Source organism: Pogona vitticeps, chromosome 1 (assembly GCF_051106095.1).
Source record: "Pogona vitticeps strain Pit_001003342236 chromosome 1, PviZW2.1, whole genome shotgun sequence".
In the NCBI taxonomy this organism is placed as follows: Eukaryota; Metazoa; Chordata; class Lepidosauria; order Squamata; family Agamidae; genus Pogona; species Pogona vitticeps.
Window position 1 is genome coordinate 85,400,871 of NC_135783.1, and position 18,089 is coordinate 85,418,959.

At 38.9% G+C, this 18,089-nt stretch overlaps 1 protein-coding gene across 1 annotated transcript in view; it reads right to left on the bottom strand.

The window, feature by feature from the left end:
* The window catches only part of LAMA2 (laminin subunit alpha 2), a 535,204-nt gene that overhangs the window by 402,841 nt on the left and 114,274 nt on the right, over nucleotides 1–18,089 (bottom strand). Inside the window, exons 2-3 of the mRNA XM_072996866.2 lie at nucleotides 5,045–5,215; nucleotides 150–262 (exon numbers count right to left, since the gene is read on the bottom strand). Coding sequence (XP_072852967.2) covers nucleotides 150–262; nucleotides 5,045–5,215 — 284 coding nt within the window. The remainder of the gene's footprint in view (nucleotides 1–149; nucleotides 263–5,044; nucleotides 5,216–18,089) is intronic.

An 18,089-nucleotide genomic window follows, 5' to 3' on the forward strand; every position in this document is an offset into this window, starting at 1 on the left:
ATCCTTTTAGGCTCACTGTAACTCTGTTTCAACTTGATGGCACATAGCTGTCTAGAATGGGTGCTTAGCACCACTGTTGGTAGTCTATAGAAGAATGCAAGAGTTATTTTACCACCTTATAGAAGCCAGAAAGAAAGAATTAAGATTACCTGCCGCAGATCCAGTGTGATAGTCACATAGTGATATTCCATCCCATTCTGAATGCTAGGGCTTTGCCACCAAGTATTCTTGCCATCAATTGCATTCGTGATTGGGTGTCGCTCTGTTGGACCAATAGCAAAATGAAAGCAATTAGCAGTGAATGTGACCCATCTCCCATCTCACCCATTATACTACTTGTTCATGTGTGTAAGGGGACCAGTTTATTGTCTCTGTGAGGACTGTTTTCTTTTGCTTGCTACAGCACAACAGACTTTGAAAATGTCTGCATATCTTTATTATGAAAAATAAGACATATTTAGATCTCTGGTTAAAAGAAGATTAAATATGCTCTTACACATATATACACACATACACACAGAATCATCAAGCTACCTCACACTGACTAGGTTATAGGTATTGGCCTGTGCCAATAATCTACCAGCCACTGCTGGAAATAAATCACCATTAATCACCTCAGTTTCACTAAAATCTCCATGCAAGCAAATTCATTGAAACAACTTGCATCTCATTCAGATTGAATTTATGGACCTTGAATTTCAAGAATCTTTGAACATGGCCTTCTTTGCAACAGCATCCCAGTGCTGGAATTCCCTAAGCTGATCTCAACTTTGGTAAGTTTTAAGTGAGTGAATCTCTGACCTTTTGTTTTAGTGTTGGCTGAGTAGCTCAGTGGTTTAGTTAGAGGTTTGATTCTCCACTCTGCCTCCTGCAAGTACAGCCAACCTGTGTGCCCTTGGGCAAGCTGCACAAACCGAGGACATCCCCAGAAGAAGGGAAGGGTAAACCACTTCTTATAATTCCCTAGCTGGAAACCCCTGAAAAGGGTAACTTGCTATAAGTCAGAATTGATTTGATAGCACATTATTATAATTTATTATTGTTTTAAATCACTTTTAATATTGGTTGATTTTCTTCTTCAAGGTTATACATGATGACTTCATCTTTTCTGTTTGGATTCCACCACCCTAAACTGACTGAGAGAATTATTTGGACTGAAAGGTGGGTTAGAAAATTTTTTTGGTCCAAAGGGCCTCTAAAGCACTGAACTGCATACTGGACAGCATGCAAGACAAAGCAAAACAAAACGAAACAAAATGCTCTAACAATACAGAGAACATAGTTTTACACATCCTGTGATCTGAGGATTTTCCTTATAGTCTGAACAACAATTAGTTGAAGCATACAAGCCATCATTTATATGGAAATGTGTTGTAAGGATCACAGTAACAAATCTGTGATGGGAAGAGAAGAAGCTGAATCCTGACAAAGTATCTGAATCCTGGCACAGTGACGTAAACCTATTCCATTACTGCCAAATTTAACCACCCCTCCCCCCCCAAAAAAATAATGCATCAGATACAGAAAATTTTAAATCTGTGGGTCTTTTACAATGTCGGTACCCCATTGAAAGAAAAGAACCCTGTCACATTGCTGGCGAGGAAAAAAGCAAAACACAGGAAAATACCTGAGCTCATAAAAATGTTCAGTTAACGCCAAATCTGAAAACACAGCTAAACAACTTTTGTAGGAGGACAGTGAGGTACCAGTCTTATAATTGCAAATGTCATATGCTGTATGTAAATATCAAATGATTCAATAGCATTAGAAAGCATTAAAAGCCTCGTAACGCAATGGTTAGAGCCTCATGGCACAGTGGTTAAACTGCTGTACTGCAGCCTAAACTGTGCTCATAACCTGGGGTAGCCGGCTCAAGGTTGACTCGGCCTTCTATCCTTCCAAGGTTGGTAAAATAAGTACCCAGCTCACTTAATTAAATTGTAAACTGCCCAGAGAGTGCTTTAAGTGCTATGGGGCAGTATATAAGCAGCATGCTCCACTTTTTGCATTTTTAAAAAAGTGGTATCTTAAAAAACTAGGGAGAGAATTGTTGCAGTGTTTTGAATTTTGGTTAAAAACCTCTAGCAGTGTAGCGGAAGTGCTGGGACTGAAAGAGCAAATTTAGCTTCAAGACTCCTCAGAGTAGACCACCCCTTTTTTATCTCACCAACTGGTATTTACAGTCTCAATAACTCACTCTGAGACATCGATAAGAAAAAGAGAGAGAGAAAAAAGGTTTCATTTACTCACAGAAGAACAGATCAAAAACAGCGTACTGTACAAAAATGACTGCTTATAACAACAGAATTCAACTGACTCATAGCTTGCATCCAGCAGACTCCTGCAGACCACACTCACATAACTGTTAACTAGCTGCACTAACTGCCAGCAGGGAAAAAAGAGGGAAACAAGACACTTAAGCAGAGAGGTATGGCTCTCTTTGAAATCAGAGGCAGGGAAGGAACAATTGATTACTGCTGCAATGATTGACAGTCTTTCCAGCCCAGAAAGGTTGCTCCCAGTCGTACTTACTACAGGCAGCATATGAGGTTGAAATAACTCCAATAAGAACTGAGTTTTTGTTGGATTTACCTTTATATTTAAAAATACCACGAGCTAAAGAAAGGAAAAGCTTTGCTCTAGGGACCATGTGATGATGATGATGTTTATTATTATTATTATTATTATTATTATTATTATTATTATTATTATTATTATTATTATTATTATTATTATTATTATTATTATTATTATTATTATTATTATACTTTTTCCCTAGAATAAGTTTAAAAATATCTTGGGGGAAAAAATCAGCTGTAAATCAGGTCTCCAAGGTGATAGTGATAGAACTTGTCTAATTGGAAATTTTGCTATCAGCCTCTGCAAGTCAAATTGATATGAGGGTTAGTCATGAAAAGGAAGGATGAAAGATGAATATACAATTAACTGTAATCCCATTACAGAAATTTAATCTTAATTAATTTGAAACCCCTGATTAATTGCTGGGATGTATTCTCTTATATTTAAAATGGGAGAGACAAAAATATTCTATATATTGCCCATTTTAAAAAGGGAACAGAACTTCAGGCTTCACGCAAAAACTTAGCTCAGTGATAAATGACAAGGGAGTTAGCTTACACAGACAACCCATCAAAGTGTGGTCTTTAATTTGTGTTCACATATGATTAATCAGGCACTGTGTACTCATTTCCTTCTACAGTAATTAAAGGGAGGTGCACCAGATTCACACATTCCAAGGGGAACATTTAAAGTCTAGTTATATTACATGGCACTTCTATTAAAAGGCCATCTCTGGGTAAATAAATAGTTCATATACCAAATGAACATTTTGCAAAACTTAAAATAAGATGGGTTTGTAATGAACGACCGTGTATTTCAATGGCTCACTGCACTGCAGATTAACAGCAGAGATGGACATAACTGCAATATATGTAGATTATATAGAGGCTAAAGGGTGCAGTGAGTCATTAAGAGTATCCAGAATTAATCCAGAGATACAGCTTGGAAAAATAACATTTTTTGGATGACAGCTCCCAGAACAGTCCAGCTGGTAGCCATACTGACTGAAAGATTATAGGTGGTAAGCACAACCAAAAAGTAAGTTTTTCCAGCCTGGTCCATACAGTATACTTCCTGTGTTAATGACCAAAGAGCCATAGAGATAAACAAATGATGATATCATTCTACTCTGGCATTTCCAAGAGGATAAAATAATGCTGTGAGGGAAATTATTTTTCACTATTGTGCAGATCCCCATACTCAGAACACACGTATGTGTAAACATGATAGCTAAAATTAACCCAGGAGGAAACCCCCCCCCATTGGTCACAAAATAATTTCTTGATTACTGTATTTTTCGCTCCATAAAACACACCTCTCCATAAGACACACCAAATTTTTAGGGGGGAAAAACTGGAAAAAAATAATCTGGGAATTTCAGCCTGCTGGGCCAGCAGAGGTGAGGGTGGGGGAAGCCTCCAAATGGTCCTGGAAAAAGGGTTTACAAAAGCAATCACATTCTAAAGCTTTCAGGAATGTTTTTGGCTGGAAATCTTCAGCCTATTTTTAAAGGGAAATATGTTCTTAAGTATCCTTCCCTTTGTTTTCCTCATAAAAAGGATGGGCAGCACAATGCAACATTTTAGTACTACATTTATCTCTCACCTTTACGGGGACACAGGTATTTTTCTTCATTCCACCCTTACAATAACCCTGGGAGACAGTTCTCTAAAGCTCTCTGAACTTAGGTTTTATTTGTGTGAGTAAGCAACATGGGAACATGTTATCCAATATCCTATGTGTGTGTATAAAAGCTGACTAGATAACTTGGTGGATTGGAGCATCTGGCACTGCTCCTCAACTCACAAGTGGGCCAAGTTATTTTAGCACCTGAGGCAGAAAACCCCATCGTCATCCATTCCTGGGGTAAAGATACAACAATCAAAAATAAAAGAAGATAAAATCAAATACTAGCAATTCCTTTGCATTTGACAATACTCAAATCCACTTCCTTCTGCATAACACTATTTGGGAGATGTGGAGAAGGAAAAAAGAGAAAAGGAGATTTTGTTTGAGTTTCAATGTAGAGGGAGAAGCACACTATGACCCTTTGGAACCCCCCCCCCCATGGGGCCAGAGGGGGCAAAATCGCCACCTTCAGGGACTCTTCTGAAGCTTCCCAAGCCTTAAAAGTGTCCCAGAAGGTGGTGATTTGCCCCCTCTGGCCCTTCCGGGGGAGGCTGGGGAAGCCTCCAAAGGGGCCTAGTGTGGCTTTCAGGACCCTTCTGAGCTCCCGCACCCCCACAGGGCCCTGGGGAGTGCTGTTTTACAGTATTCACTCCATAGGACGCATACACTTTTCCCCCATGTTTTTTTTTTTGGGGGGGGAAGTGCGTCTTATGGAGCAAAAAAAAAATACAGTATTTTATATAATTCCAGTTGTGGCTCAGAAAAGTCCATGAAGGATTGGACACATGTATATGCAAAGGGAGCTAGCAATATGAAACAAAAAAAGCAAACATACGATTGGGATTCCGACTGCGCTGGTCACAGATCCGACACTGAGGATTTCTTGCTGGTTGGCCAGGAACATGTTCCACTAATTTGCAATACATTTCAGGGCCTTTTGTACCACAGGTAGCATTTGTTGTGATGATGGCATTAGAAGCCAAGTTCAGCACTGCTGGAAACAGACCTGAAGAAACAGAAAATGGGAAAAGAAAATGCTGAAATTTTGTAGTAAAGAATAGGCATGCTCTGCTACAACAATAATTAAAGTACATGCATACTGGCATATTAAATTTGCTTTGGTGATCTGAATTATTAGAAATGGTTCAGGAAGAAGACATCACAACTTTTTGAAAATGACAGAAAAATACACAAATCATGTGTCAAATTTCATCTCTATAATCTACAATTCTCAAGATAGGAATTCAGAAATACAGACTGGGTCTATTCCACTTAGAAAGCTGTACCAATGCATACCACTGGTTAATTAAGATGTATCACCTCCACATCTATTTTACCCTTTTAAAAAATGCCCACATTTATTTTAACAAACCATTCTAATGTTCAGTGTGATGGCAAAACAAAAAAAAATCAAAGAAACAAGGTCTTAATATGGCACGTCCTACATTATGATAATAGGTATCCCATCCCCAATTAAAAGAGGAATAATGAGTAAAATTGTGGCCAATGTTTGTTCTAAAAATCCAAGCCAATGTTGGATCAAATATTAAACCTAACCACAACAAAAAGGCTATGTGGGCTGGAGATGTGAAAAAAAAAAAAAAAGGAAAACAACACTGGATGGAATTTGTGTTCACGTCTGAAAGATATCCTGGAATCTTGTGCCTGCCACCCACATGCCTGGCTTTCTTCCCTGTTTCTACTGTAGCTCTAGACTTTAATGAGCACAAAGCTTAACCTCAGCTAAAATTGCCAAGGATGGTCTTGAATGCGTAGCAGATTTTTGAATCTCTTCTTCCCTTTCTCCTTGCAGAATTAAAGCAGTATTATTTAGCCAATTCCTTCTGATGTGCCATTCTGCTCTCTTGTCTGTCCCTGCAATTAACCTGTGTGTCATTTAATTACTGACCTTTTTGGTCATGGTACAGTTATTCTCTGACAGTCTAAGATAGTGACTTCAGTGCTCCCTTTAAAAGCCATGTTAAACATATTGCCTAAGCAAGGCACCCAATTAGCTGCTAACATGTTCCAATTTGTACAACCAGTCAATCAATAGCAGGACATTATTGGATTTGCAGCTTGCCACATCTTTACAGATTGTGTGCGTGCATGCTATGTGTTGTAACATCACAGCTGACCCTACGAAGGCTTAGAACAAGATATTCAAGAAGTGGCTTTACCAGTTCCACACGCACACCCTGGGTTTCACGACCAAGCAGATTTCCGGAGTCCTACTCCGCTACTCTATCCACTATACCATACTGTGTATTTGCATTACAGAGTACAACCCTTTTATTGTGATTTAAATTCCATACCATTGCTTCTATTATATTTCTCTCCCATGCATCCCATGACCACTCAATGGCTCATATCAAATATATTTATTGACATCTGCTGTGGGTAGCTTATATTGTAAAAACAGGGCACGGAAAGTGCAAATGGCTGTAGCACATTCAGATTGACACACAAATTCATTATGTTGTATGTTATTCATGCAATGGAATCTGTGGCATAACAAGAAGACCAGCATTCAAGTGTACCACATGTAGCTTCATCACATAAATAGAGCAGGGCATACGTATATCTGTGGTAAGACAGAGACGTAGTTTTTAAAAAACATGTTACAGGAGTGTAAAATAAGATGTGGAGAGGAACCCAGGGAGGACACACACACACACACACACACACACACACACACACACACACACACACACACACAGACACAGACACACACACACACACACACACAGAGAGAGAGAGAGAGAGAGAGAGAGAGAGAGAGAGAGAGACAGAGCACTGTTTTTCTTTTGTGTAATCCTCTGACAAGTCCACATTAAATATGTATTTTCCCATAATTAGAATACTTTAGCCTTATAACGACAACTAGATATTATATCTAGGTGCCTATAACTATCCTTCATGCCTTTTTTAAAACTAAAAAGAACAATCCTCAAAAGTCTGCAATACAGAGTGAAAAAACAAGGCATGGCGGATACTTAATACTTTTCTAGCCAGTTATTCCTCCATTTAAAACCACATTGCACACAATGTGATGAAGTTCCCTGCAACCAATAGGAAGCCTTTAATCAGCAGCAATCTCCCATCATTCCTGTTATACAGGCAGATCCCGCCCAACAGGATTTCTATCACATAGTATTAATCATATTTACCATTAAAACTAAACTAGTCCTTGGAAGAACTAATTCCACTCAAAAGAATGCTACCATCCAATCTAAGAAATCAATCAAATGTTGATTACATTTATTCACAGATTAAATTTGAATACATAACCCAGAAGTCCAAAATACTGTAGCCAGATTGCTGACTGGGGCTGGTTACAAGGAACATATAAGTCCCCTGTTACAGCAGCTACATTAGCTACTGATCCATTCCTGGGCACAATTCCGCTGCGGGCTAAACCGCAGAAGCCTGTGCTGCAGGGTCAGAAGACCAAGCAGTCATAAGATCGAATTCACGCGACGGAGTGAGTGCCCGTCGCTTGTCCCAGCTCCTGCCAACCTAGTGGTTCGAAAGCATGCAAATGCAAGGAGATCAATAAGGACCACCTCGGTGGGAAGGTAACAGTGTTCCGTGTCTAAGTTGCACTGGCCATGTGACCACGGAAGATTGTCTTTGGACAAAACGCTGGCTCTATGGCTTGGAAACAGGGATGAGCACCGCCCCCTAGAGTCGAATATGACTGGACAAAAAATTGTCAAGGGGAACATTTACCTTTACCTTTAACACCCTAAACAGCTTGGGTTCAAGCTATCTAAAAGACTGCAAAGACCTTTATTTTCAGGCAGGCTTTTCCTTATAGACTGGCATCCTGAGAGGGTTTTTTTTTTAAAAAAAAATTAATTATTCTGCTCTATTGTTTTGAAAATTGTTTATAGTAATGATTTTATTAACTTGTTTAATTCCTTTTAATATTGGCATACTTGCTGTTTTTAGCTTTTAAATATTGTATTTTAATTGTTGTAAGCTGCCATGGGTCTTTTTAAAAAGAAAGGTGGGGTAAAATATTTTAAATAAATAGAATAAATAAATATGCATGAAATGGAGGGATATAGTGGCAAGTGCAGCATTCATTACTTCATTTCTAGATGATATTTTCTTAAAGAAAAGAAGTATTTCCTGTAAGACAAGGATTTGCCATTTGAAGATTTTCTAAGCTCCTTTGACTTTTTTTAAAAATTACACTGCGGTGATTAATTTGGAACACCTTTGAAATTAACCAAAGGCATTTTAATCTATCAGACACTTCAGGTATAATTCACTTCTACCAAGCTCTCATATTTGCCCTCAAACTGGCAACTGTGGTTCAAAATGATATTCCACAGATACATTGTAGAAGGAAAAACTGATGCAGACGGATTGAGATAGTATTCTAGCCAAATCAATTATGGTAAATGGCAGAGGAGAATATGCTACCAAGTAACCCTGTTAACACGTCTAGTGTTAGATGTTCACAAAACTTAGAAAACACGAATTTGGTTTTATTTGGATAGGATAAGGGTAATTTTCTTTTCTAAAATTTTGACTCATTCATTTGCAGGTTTGCTTATAAAAACTGATCAGAGAGCAATGGATTATTGTCTCTTGAATCTGGACAGAAGGGACTGATCTGGTTTGTAAGACCAAACAGATGTCAAGTTTGGAAGCTATTAGACAGCTTTGGTTCATTTAATAAGAACTGCTGCCAACGTTCAGAATTATAAGGTTTGCAACATGAACTGGCTTTTTCATAAAGTTTATATGCAGTATGAATTTATAAAGTTTATGCAGTATCACCACCCTTTATTTTTTTTTCTGCTTCTGGTTGTAATCCAAACCAGCAAATCATACATTCTGAAATCTTGTGTGTATGGTGCCACAAATTTGCTCTAGTTCCATAAATGGATTCTGGTGGAAGGTAGTGAGAGTTATACTCTAAGAGAGGTGGCAGACAGAGGCCACTTTAAGAAGGAAAGTGAGGTCTGGTTGTCCACCTGGAGAGCACACAACTCAGTGGCTCTGCATGTTGATGTGATTGCCATCAGGAAAGCCACTTTCATTGAAAGGAGATGGAAATCCACAACTGCCAAAGTTTTCAGTGGTCTGGCTGATATTTTTGATGGGACCACCGAAAGGTTCCAGACTGGGGTATTGGGAATAAATGACATGAAGATGTTAACTCCTTTGAAGAACTGTTTGACTTGTTGCTGGTAGCAGTGTGCAAGGAGGAACCTGGTGTAGATGGGTTGTAGGGGGAAATGGCCTGATATGACCACTAAAACTGCTGGTAAGGTCAGCTTGATGTCTGCCATGTTAGCTTCTGGTGAAGTGCTCAGAGCCTGGTCCAAGAATGTGGATACATCAGATTCATATTGATGAGAACTGGGATCTTCATTATCCAATTGCGGTGCTGTTTTTGGAAGTACTGGTACTGAAGGGATCAGTTCCAACTTAGTTTGTACTGATGGTGGAATCGGAAGTTCTGAGGTAATTGATATCCAGGGTGATACTAAGGCAGTGGCTGTTGGTTGCTGTACTCAAGGGGTTCACTATAGTCAGTGGCCAAGGCAAAGATGAGGGCAATATAGGGCCAAGGTGTGAAGATAGAAAACTTTGTCTGGGTGACACCAAGGGTGCAATAAATGGTATCATTTTTTGGACTGCAGAGGAGAGTAGTATTATTAGCTTGTGTAATGGTCTTGGTGTAGAGGCTCTGTAATCTACAACATTTTCACCAACAGAGGTCCTGGTATAATTAATGTCAGTGCCATGGGCAGCACCAGGAGTGGTAAAATAACAGCAGTCCAGGTAAAAATTGAGTCAGTGGGTTGAAAGGCTGTTGTGGATGTCTTAGGTGGATGGTACTGAGTGGAGAGGGAACACTAGGTGCATTTGTATCCATCCCAGTCCTGCTGGGTCTTCCCAAAGATATGAGAAGGAGGAGTGTGACAACCTGTCTGGAGACAGGTAGGAAGGAAATTGGTATCTATGGGGCTGAGGGAAGCACTGCTTTGGGTCCCAGTGGGTATACCATGTATGAGATCAATGAAAATAAGGTGATGCTGGAGAAAATTCTTGAAACTGAGATCAAGTTTGGTACTGGTAATGTGGAGAGTGGGATTGTGGCCTGTCAGATAGCTCTGTTGAATCCAGACAAGTGGTTCCATAACCCATGAGCATAGCTTGGTTATCTCACTCTCAGAGAGAGAAATCTGCAGAAGTTGCAAGATGGGAACCTCTCACTCTGGTGATGGTGATGTTTCAGAAGCAGGGAGGGGAGACCTTGGCCTGTGGTGACGAGAGAGGCAAATCAGGTTGTATTGGAGGACACCTCCTCATTTGGGGGATGAGATGATGGCTCAGTGCGTGGGTGGTCACCTCTTTGTCTTTTTATCCTTCTTTTCCTTCTTTTTGGTTTCTAGCTGAGAAGGAGTTGGGAGTCTTTTCAACTTTGGTTTTGGGTGACTGGGACAAAAGTGACAGTGCTCCCAAAGCTAAAGGCACTGAAAGTGTCTCTATGGAAGTGAAAACAAGTGGGGGAGAATTTGGTTGTGTGTGGTGGTTTCTTAGTTTGATGACATCATACTGGCTGGTGTCTGCATAGAGGGGGGCACTTGCACATAGACACAGACTACATACACATTGGTAGCCAAAGAGGAGACAGAACAGAGGACTTCCAAAACAGTGTTGACTGGTCAGCAGATGAAAAAAAGAATTGAGTGACATGGAGGGAATCACTGTGTACAAGCACAGCAAAGTGAGCAGGACTCCCACCAAAACTCAGCAGCTTAGCTTGGAAAACTCCAGAACACATCCCTTATGTGTGAGTTCAGAAAAAATCACAAAGAAAAATAGTATGTTCCAGGGCACTATACTGCTGAGCATACCAAGACTCCTCCAAGAGTCGCACTAATGCGGCTAGAAAAATAGAAGAGACGTGTCAAGGGATTAACTTCCATTACAATGTGTTTCGTCGTAAGTGTGACAGGACCAAAAAAAATTAATTGGGTGGGGGAAAAAAGACTACTGTCAGTGTTTCCAAAATATATTAGTTTATTAAGTCCAGTTCTTAATTTAATATGAAAATACATTAATCACTAATAATCAGTAATTATTTTTTTAAATTCTTGTAAAATAAATAGGTTTGTACATTATTACTAGATTCATCCTTAACAGTAAACAGAACTATTTTTAAAAACTTCACCTTGACTGAAGACGTTTTTGTGCATTTCTATGAAATGTGCAGTACTGAAAGTCTGATAGCTGTTGCTTTGCAGTACAAGTAGAAGCATTGGGTAGATTTATGTCGTTCTAATGGAGAAACGTGTCCTCTTGTCTTTGCTGGGTGGGGGTGCTTAGCTTTGCAAAGAAGTAAAAAAATCCTCTCTAGACTTTTTCACAGAGACAAGCATTTCATACCTCGTACTGTACATTTTTGCACAAATTGCAAATAATGTCACAATGGGAGAGAAACAATTGGTGTTTCAGTCTAGCAAGTCAGGATCCTTCAAGGAGGTCTAAAGATCTTCAAGGCATGGTCTCACTGTGCTAAAGTAGCTAGTCTCCCCTAAAATCTAAGGAACTGAAAGATTTCTTCAGAAACCTAATCTTAAATTAAGCTTGATGTAACTTTTTTATTTTAATTGCTGTTTGCTAACTGCTACTATTCGTTTGTAGAACTGTTTTAATCACAGATATGTTAATTTAAGTTAAGAGTATGGATAATCTTTTAAAGTGTTAAATTTATGTTCTCATTTATTTTCATATCTCCTTCTTCCTTATTTCATGTTGGATTTAATAATGATTCACAAGAACATTAGCTTTTCTTAACTATCATATTTCAAGGTTTCAGAGCATTGTTTCTGTAACCAATTGCCTTACTGCTAATTTTACTTTGATCAGTAGCTTGGTGCTTTTGGAAATTAAAAAAGTAAATTGGTTTAAGTTATGGTTTTAAAAATCTTATGGTAGCTGGTATGCTAGGATCTGAACATATACAGTACGTAATCAGACCTTGAGTGGAAAAGCTATTAGGTGGCCATAAAACCGCTTCCACAGCACTGCTTCTCTGCTATACACAGGAGGAGCCATCTCTGAACAATGCAACCATTTATCCTATCCATACTTATCTTGGAGACAACACTATTTAAGCATCTCTTTTTAAACTGAAGCTCCACAGTAAGGGAAGTAGCCAAAGTGAAATAGTTGGAATAACAATTGATTATTCTGGAAATAGAGAAACAAAAATCTAACTCCTACAGTCCTTGAATTGTTTGCTAATTACATGCCTTTGTATAGATTATTATAGAACCTGACAACATTTTACAAGAACGCACATGTACAAATAGATGTGTTATATGTAGCTGTTCATGGGAACAGCTTTTCAAAATGCTCATGGAAAAAAGCACTGCTCCCAACTGTGCCAACATGATGTCATTAACTGAAAACAAAATTTGACCCCAGAACATAACACATTACCAGCAAAAAACACAAGTGACTATTGTTAGATGTTTTATTAAAGCAACACTGTCAATGTCCCAGTGTTTACAAAAGAAGGAATCTTGTCATATTCAACCCCCTGCTGGCATAACATGAGCAGAGATGGCAGGCAGAGCACAAAAGCAGCAGAAGGTGGATGAGCTCTCCCCCCCCTATGAACTCAAATCATGGAGGGGGGCCATGGGTGGCGGCCATGGCTACGGGGTCTTGAAGTTGGCGTTTCCAAACATTAGCCACTGGGTTAAGGGGAGAGCTCTTCAGTTGTAAAAAAAAATTTAAAAAAGAAAAGAATATGTTCTTGGGGCAGGCCAGATTTGTCAGTTTAAAACAGCATGCAACCTTGTGCTAAAGAAGCATTTGAGGATTCGGCACTAAACAGAATCCTTCCTTTCATTTGCCTTTTTGTAATTTGCAAATAACATTTCTGGAATTCGCCTGAGAATAATCTTTGTGATGTCTTGTAGATTGAGCTATAATTGCCAATTGTTTTTTTAAGGTGAGATTTTATGAAACATCACATATAAGTAAACTGTATAGAACAATTTATTTATTGTCTGAACAAGCAAACGTGATTTTCCTTTGAGGAAGATATCATAGTACAATTTTAGATTATTGCTGGCTTGTTCTGCTATATGACAAAAATCATTTTATTCGATCCTATTCCACCTTTGTGGCTAACAAGTAAATGAAACTAAACTGAACCAAAAAGTATTATAGAAATCATTTTTCTTTGGAACTGAAGTGGCAGCCACTTCACTCTGGCAATACTATATGCAGTACTACCTAAAATATTGTTTCCTTGTTGAGAATTTATTATTATTTCCATAATTGTTATAATTTGCAAAAAGAAAACTGATACTAGTTCAGCAATGGAAAAATTATTGTGCTGGGCTATCAAACTGGATTTTTATTAACTATTAAAACATTTGCCAGTATCAGGGAAACTGGCTACTGACTTTCATTTATGTTATGGTGCCACTTAGGGTTGCAGGATGGAGGAAGGCTTAGAAGCCATCCATTTCTAAAGGTGGTGTTGGAGGTGTGTCCCAATTAAGATGGCCAGTACAACTGCTAACATGTATTAATACCATGGTGATACCCTGGACTGGTAATATCTGGGACAGATTTTTTTTAAGCATCATTCGTTGCTCCCTTTCCCTTTTGGCTACACCCCTTTGTTTCAGCCACACAAATCCATACGGGATTATCTCCCTCAAACATACCCCAACTCATTTTGCATAATTAAACAGTGTGACAACAAACATATGACATATCTTGAAAACAATTAAAATGCTATTTTTAACCTTTATTTGACTTTTGTAGAGAGCAGTATTGCATGTCCTTTCCTTACAGATCCAGCACCACCGCAAACTGTGGTGCAATGTAAGTGTACACAAGATTTTCTACCTAGTAAGACTTTAAGAAAGAAAATATATTTTGAAAGCATTATATAGGTGTGTCTTTGAAGAAGGTTAGATTATGAAACAAAAATTCATTGGGCTGAATCCACAAACGGGGACATGCAGATATTTGTGCTGGTGTGTGGATCCAGAACAATTACACTTCCATTCAGGAAAGGGAGTGGAAAACCACTTGTAGAGAATCTTTCTCTCTGCATTCTCCTACAAATTTATTCCAGAGGTGCCAGAACCCTCAAAACACTGTTCCCAGTATCACTGCTAACAAGGAGAGAAAAGCCTTCACAAATCTCGCAAGAATTTAGCAAGGGAGAACAATTTGGCAAGGAATTTGTTGGGGTTGTCAAGGGACCTCTCTGGGCTGGCTGAGGTATTGGAGTGGAGGAATGGATGGGATAGCACCGAAAGACGATAAAATTGAGTTAGATGTGCTATCCCACTCCTATCTCCAGGAGGATAAAAATACCTTATTTAGACAAAATCACATACCATTAAAAAGCAAACTACTGAAAAAACACATAGTTAATGCTTTAAATTATACACTATATTTTAGCAATTTTCTCTCCCTCCATCTTATTTTTTTTAATCTGGTGTTGTTTTTAGGTATTAAACCAGCAAAGTATAAAATATGTAACACAATAGACTCTCCCATGGGGACATGCAAGATAGTAAAGGTGCCCAGCATCATTCATGACTCACCATACTGAGCAAACCAACTATCCTTTGTGTGTTGTAAGCTGCCTAGAGTGGTCAATATGACCAGATAGGCAGGGTATAAATGGAATAAATAAATAAATAAATAAATAAATAAATAAATAAATAAATAAATAAATAAATAAATAAATAAATAAATAAATAAATAAATAAATAAATAAATAAATAAATAAATAAATAACAGTGGCCGGATAGTAGGGATTTTTAAAAATAATGTACTGTATTTGTTTAGCAGATCCAGGGACACAGTAAAAAAAAAAAGATATCAAATGAGATATTGGATAGAGACAGCATTCCCAGGTGATGAATTAATTTTGTTGATAGCAAGTAGACCAGACTGAAGTTAGCATGACACAAAGAAACTGTCTGAGACAAAGTATGCAGAAGCTTCTAAACTGCCCATACCATATGAATTTCACAAAAGATGACAGAAAGGACTAAACAACTCACAGCAGTTGCTTTTCTCATTAATATTTCTGCAGTTTCTTCAAACACAACTGCAATTTGGTACAATTACTTTCCACGCTTCCTTACTCAAAGAGCTCTAACCACTTCAAAGAAAGGAAGGAAACTATCTTCCCTAAATTTTTGTCCTAATATTTCTGACCTTGTCTTCAAGGTCTGCAGGGAAACCTTGAAAAGTCACTGAATTTCTGTTGAACAGGCCAAAAGTAATAAAAAGCTGGCAGCCTCAGATGTTTGAAGAAGCATCCCTCGAGAATAAAAGAAAAGTTACTTGAAATACTAAGCCACACAGTTGTGTGTGGGAACACAGTGAGCAGGCACACAAAAAAGCTGGGGCAAAACAAAACAAAATGTTACAGCAAAGGATAATATCCAGCTGTGCACCACAGGGAATAATTTAATGCACTCAATCCACAATGTAAAAGAACACTTTTATGCAACTAGAAAATAAGTTCCATTTGTAGAAATCACTGTCCAGGCACAGCAGTACTTGCAGACTGGAAAATATGATGTTAAAAGCTATTTGTCCACAGGCAAATAAAATCCAGTACCACAGTCCTTCAGTGCACATTTACTCCTCTGATCAACTACAGCATTAAGCAGCTCTGTTATCTTTTCCCCCTTTTTTAAAAAAAAGAGCTGGTGCATTTTTGTTGGATCACTGTTGCTCTCAGTTGCTGACTTATTTATTTATTTGTCTATTCTGAGCCAAATATTCCTTTTGTGCTTGTAGACTAGGAGCTCCCCCCCTCCCCAAGTTATATTCTCCACTTTGTGTCAGTGTAATGTCAAACTCTGAAATTTCTTTCCTGTTATGGATATGATTGTAGACACGTAAACAAAATGAATGCCTACTCAGTGTGGTGTAGTTACAGAGTGATGGACGAACTGTGGTTTGGATTCCCACTTGGTCATGGCAATTGACAGGGTGGGATGGCACTGCTAAAACCGTTCAAATATCTCACCTACCTTGAACCCCCTATTGTGTGTGTTCTGTGCTTGTCAAGTCAGAACCAACTTATAGCAACTCTTATAGAGTTTTCAAGGTAAGTGAGATATTTAAGGAATGGATTGACGAGTTCCACTCCCATAGTGAGTTTCTATGTCCAAGTAGGAATTCGAACCCTGTTCTCCAAAGTCCTAGTCTGTCATTCTATCTACTACATCACACTGGGAATCCAAAACCCTGTTAGGGTTGCTATAAATCAGATCTAACATGATGGCACATCACACAACACACAGTCTTCCAGCTAAATTTACTCTTTCTTGACACCTACTTAATACTTACTGGGCACATGTCATAATGCTCAGTGTCTGAGCTAAGTGTCAGTTTTGCACATTTTGAATGCCTGCCACTACAAATATAATAGAAAGAAACAGGAGACAAAATTGCTTCAAGACAGATGAAGGCTTATGCACAAAAAGAGTAATATACTGAGCAGCTAATATGTTCATTAAAATATATGATGAATAGCAGGTCACAAATCATACAGTCTCCTCTCCCCCCCCCCCTCTCTCTCTCTCTCTCTCTCTCTCTCTCTGTGTGTGTGTGTGTGTGTGTGTGTGTGTGTGTGTGTGTGTGTGTGTGTGTGTGTGTGTGTGTGTGTGTGTGTGTGTGTGTGTGTGAGAGAGAGTGAGTGAGTGAGTGAGTGAGTGAGTGAGTGAGAGAGAGAGAGAGAGAGAGAGAGAGAGAGAGAGAGAGAGAAGGTAGGCAGGTACCTGAAATTTGGTGGGATTATTCCCATAACCTGAATACAACATTTAAAAAATATAAATTGTTCAGAAATAACAGAAAGACTAGAAAGGGATGTGGAGGAAAGGGATAAAAGACTGGAAAAACTGGACATGTTTATCCTTGAGAAAAGAAGACTGAGGGGAGATATGATAGCACTTTTTAAATACAGTGCTTGAAAGATTGTCATGCAGAGGATCTCTTTTCAATCATCCTAGAGTGCAGGATAATAATGAGATCATGTTACAGGAAGTCAGATTTTGGTTGAACATCATGAAAATCTTTCTGTTGGAGCAATATAACAATGGAATTAGCTGGGAGGTGGTGAGCGCTCCAATGCTGGAGGCATTCAAGATAAAATTAGACAACAATCTGTTAGATCTACTTTGATTTGAATCCTTGCATTTAGCAGTTTCAAAGGGTTTTTAGATCCCTTCCAACTCCATTATTCTACGATTTTATAAGGGTATGATTCTATGATTCTCAAACTAGACATTGAAGTTTCTACAGTCAAGGGTAAAGATAATCACACATGAGCACCTCTTGAGACCTTCTTTCCTGTATCTGCTGCCACAGGGTCCTTCACCATGCTGGTCCACACGCTGGCAGTCTCAAGATTAGACTACTGTAATACGTACTCTCTATGTGGGGATACCTATAAGGCTGCTATGGAAATTTCAGCAGGTCCAAAACATGGCAGAAGGAGTGGGCGGTAGCAGCATTTATCATCACTTAACTGCTGCTTCTTCTTTATCTGCCAGAAGAACAGATGGTAACATTGGGGAGGATGTACAGGAGCAGTAAATGATGAGGAATATCAAGGAGGAAAAAGACTACCCTTAAGGCTGACCCTAAGATCAGGATGGGTGAGCTAGCTGCTGCAGGCAGCTGGATGCTTGAGACAAGCAACCTTTCACACTGAGAGGGCTACCACTGCTGTGGCTTCCTCTCACACACACCTGCCTCCTTAGTTCACTTTGCCATTGCCTCACTCCTCATTCTTTGTTCACCCCAGCACGGGTACCTATTCCTCTACCTCACCTCCCCCCCCCATC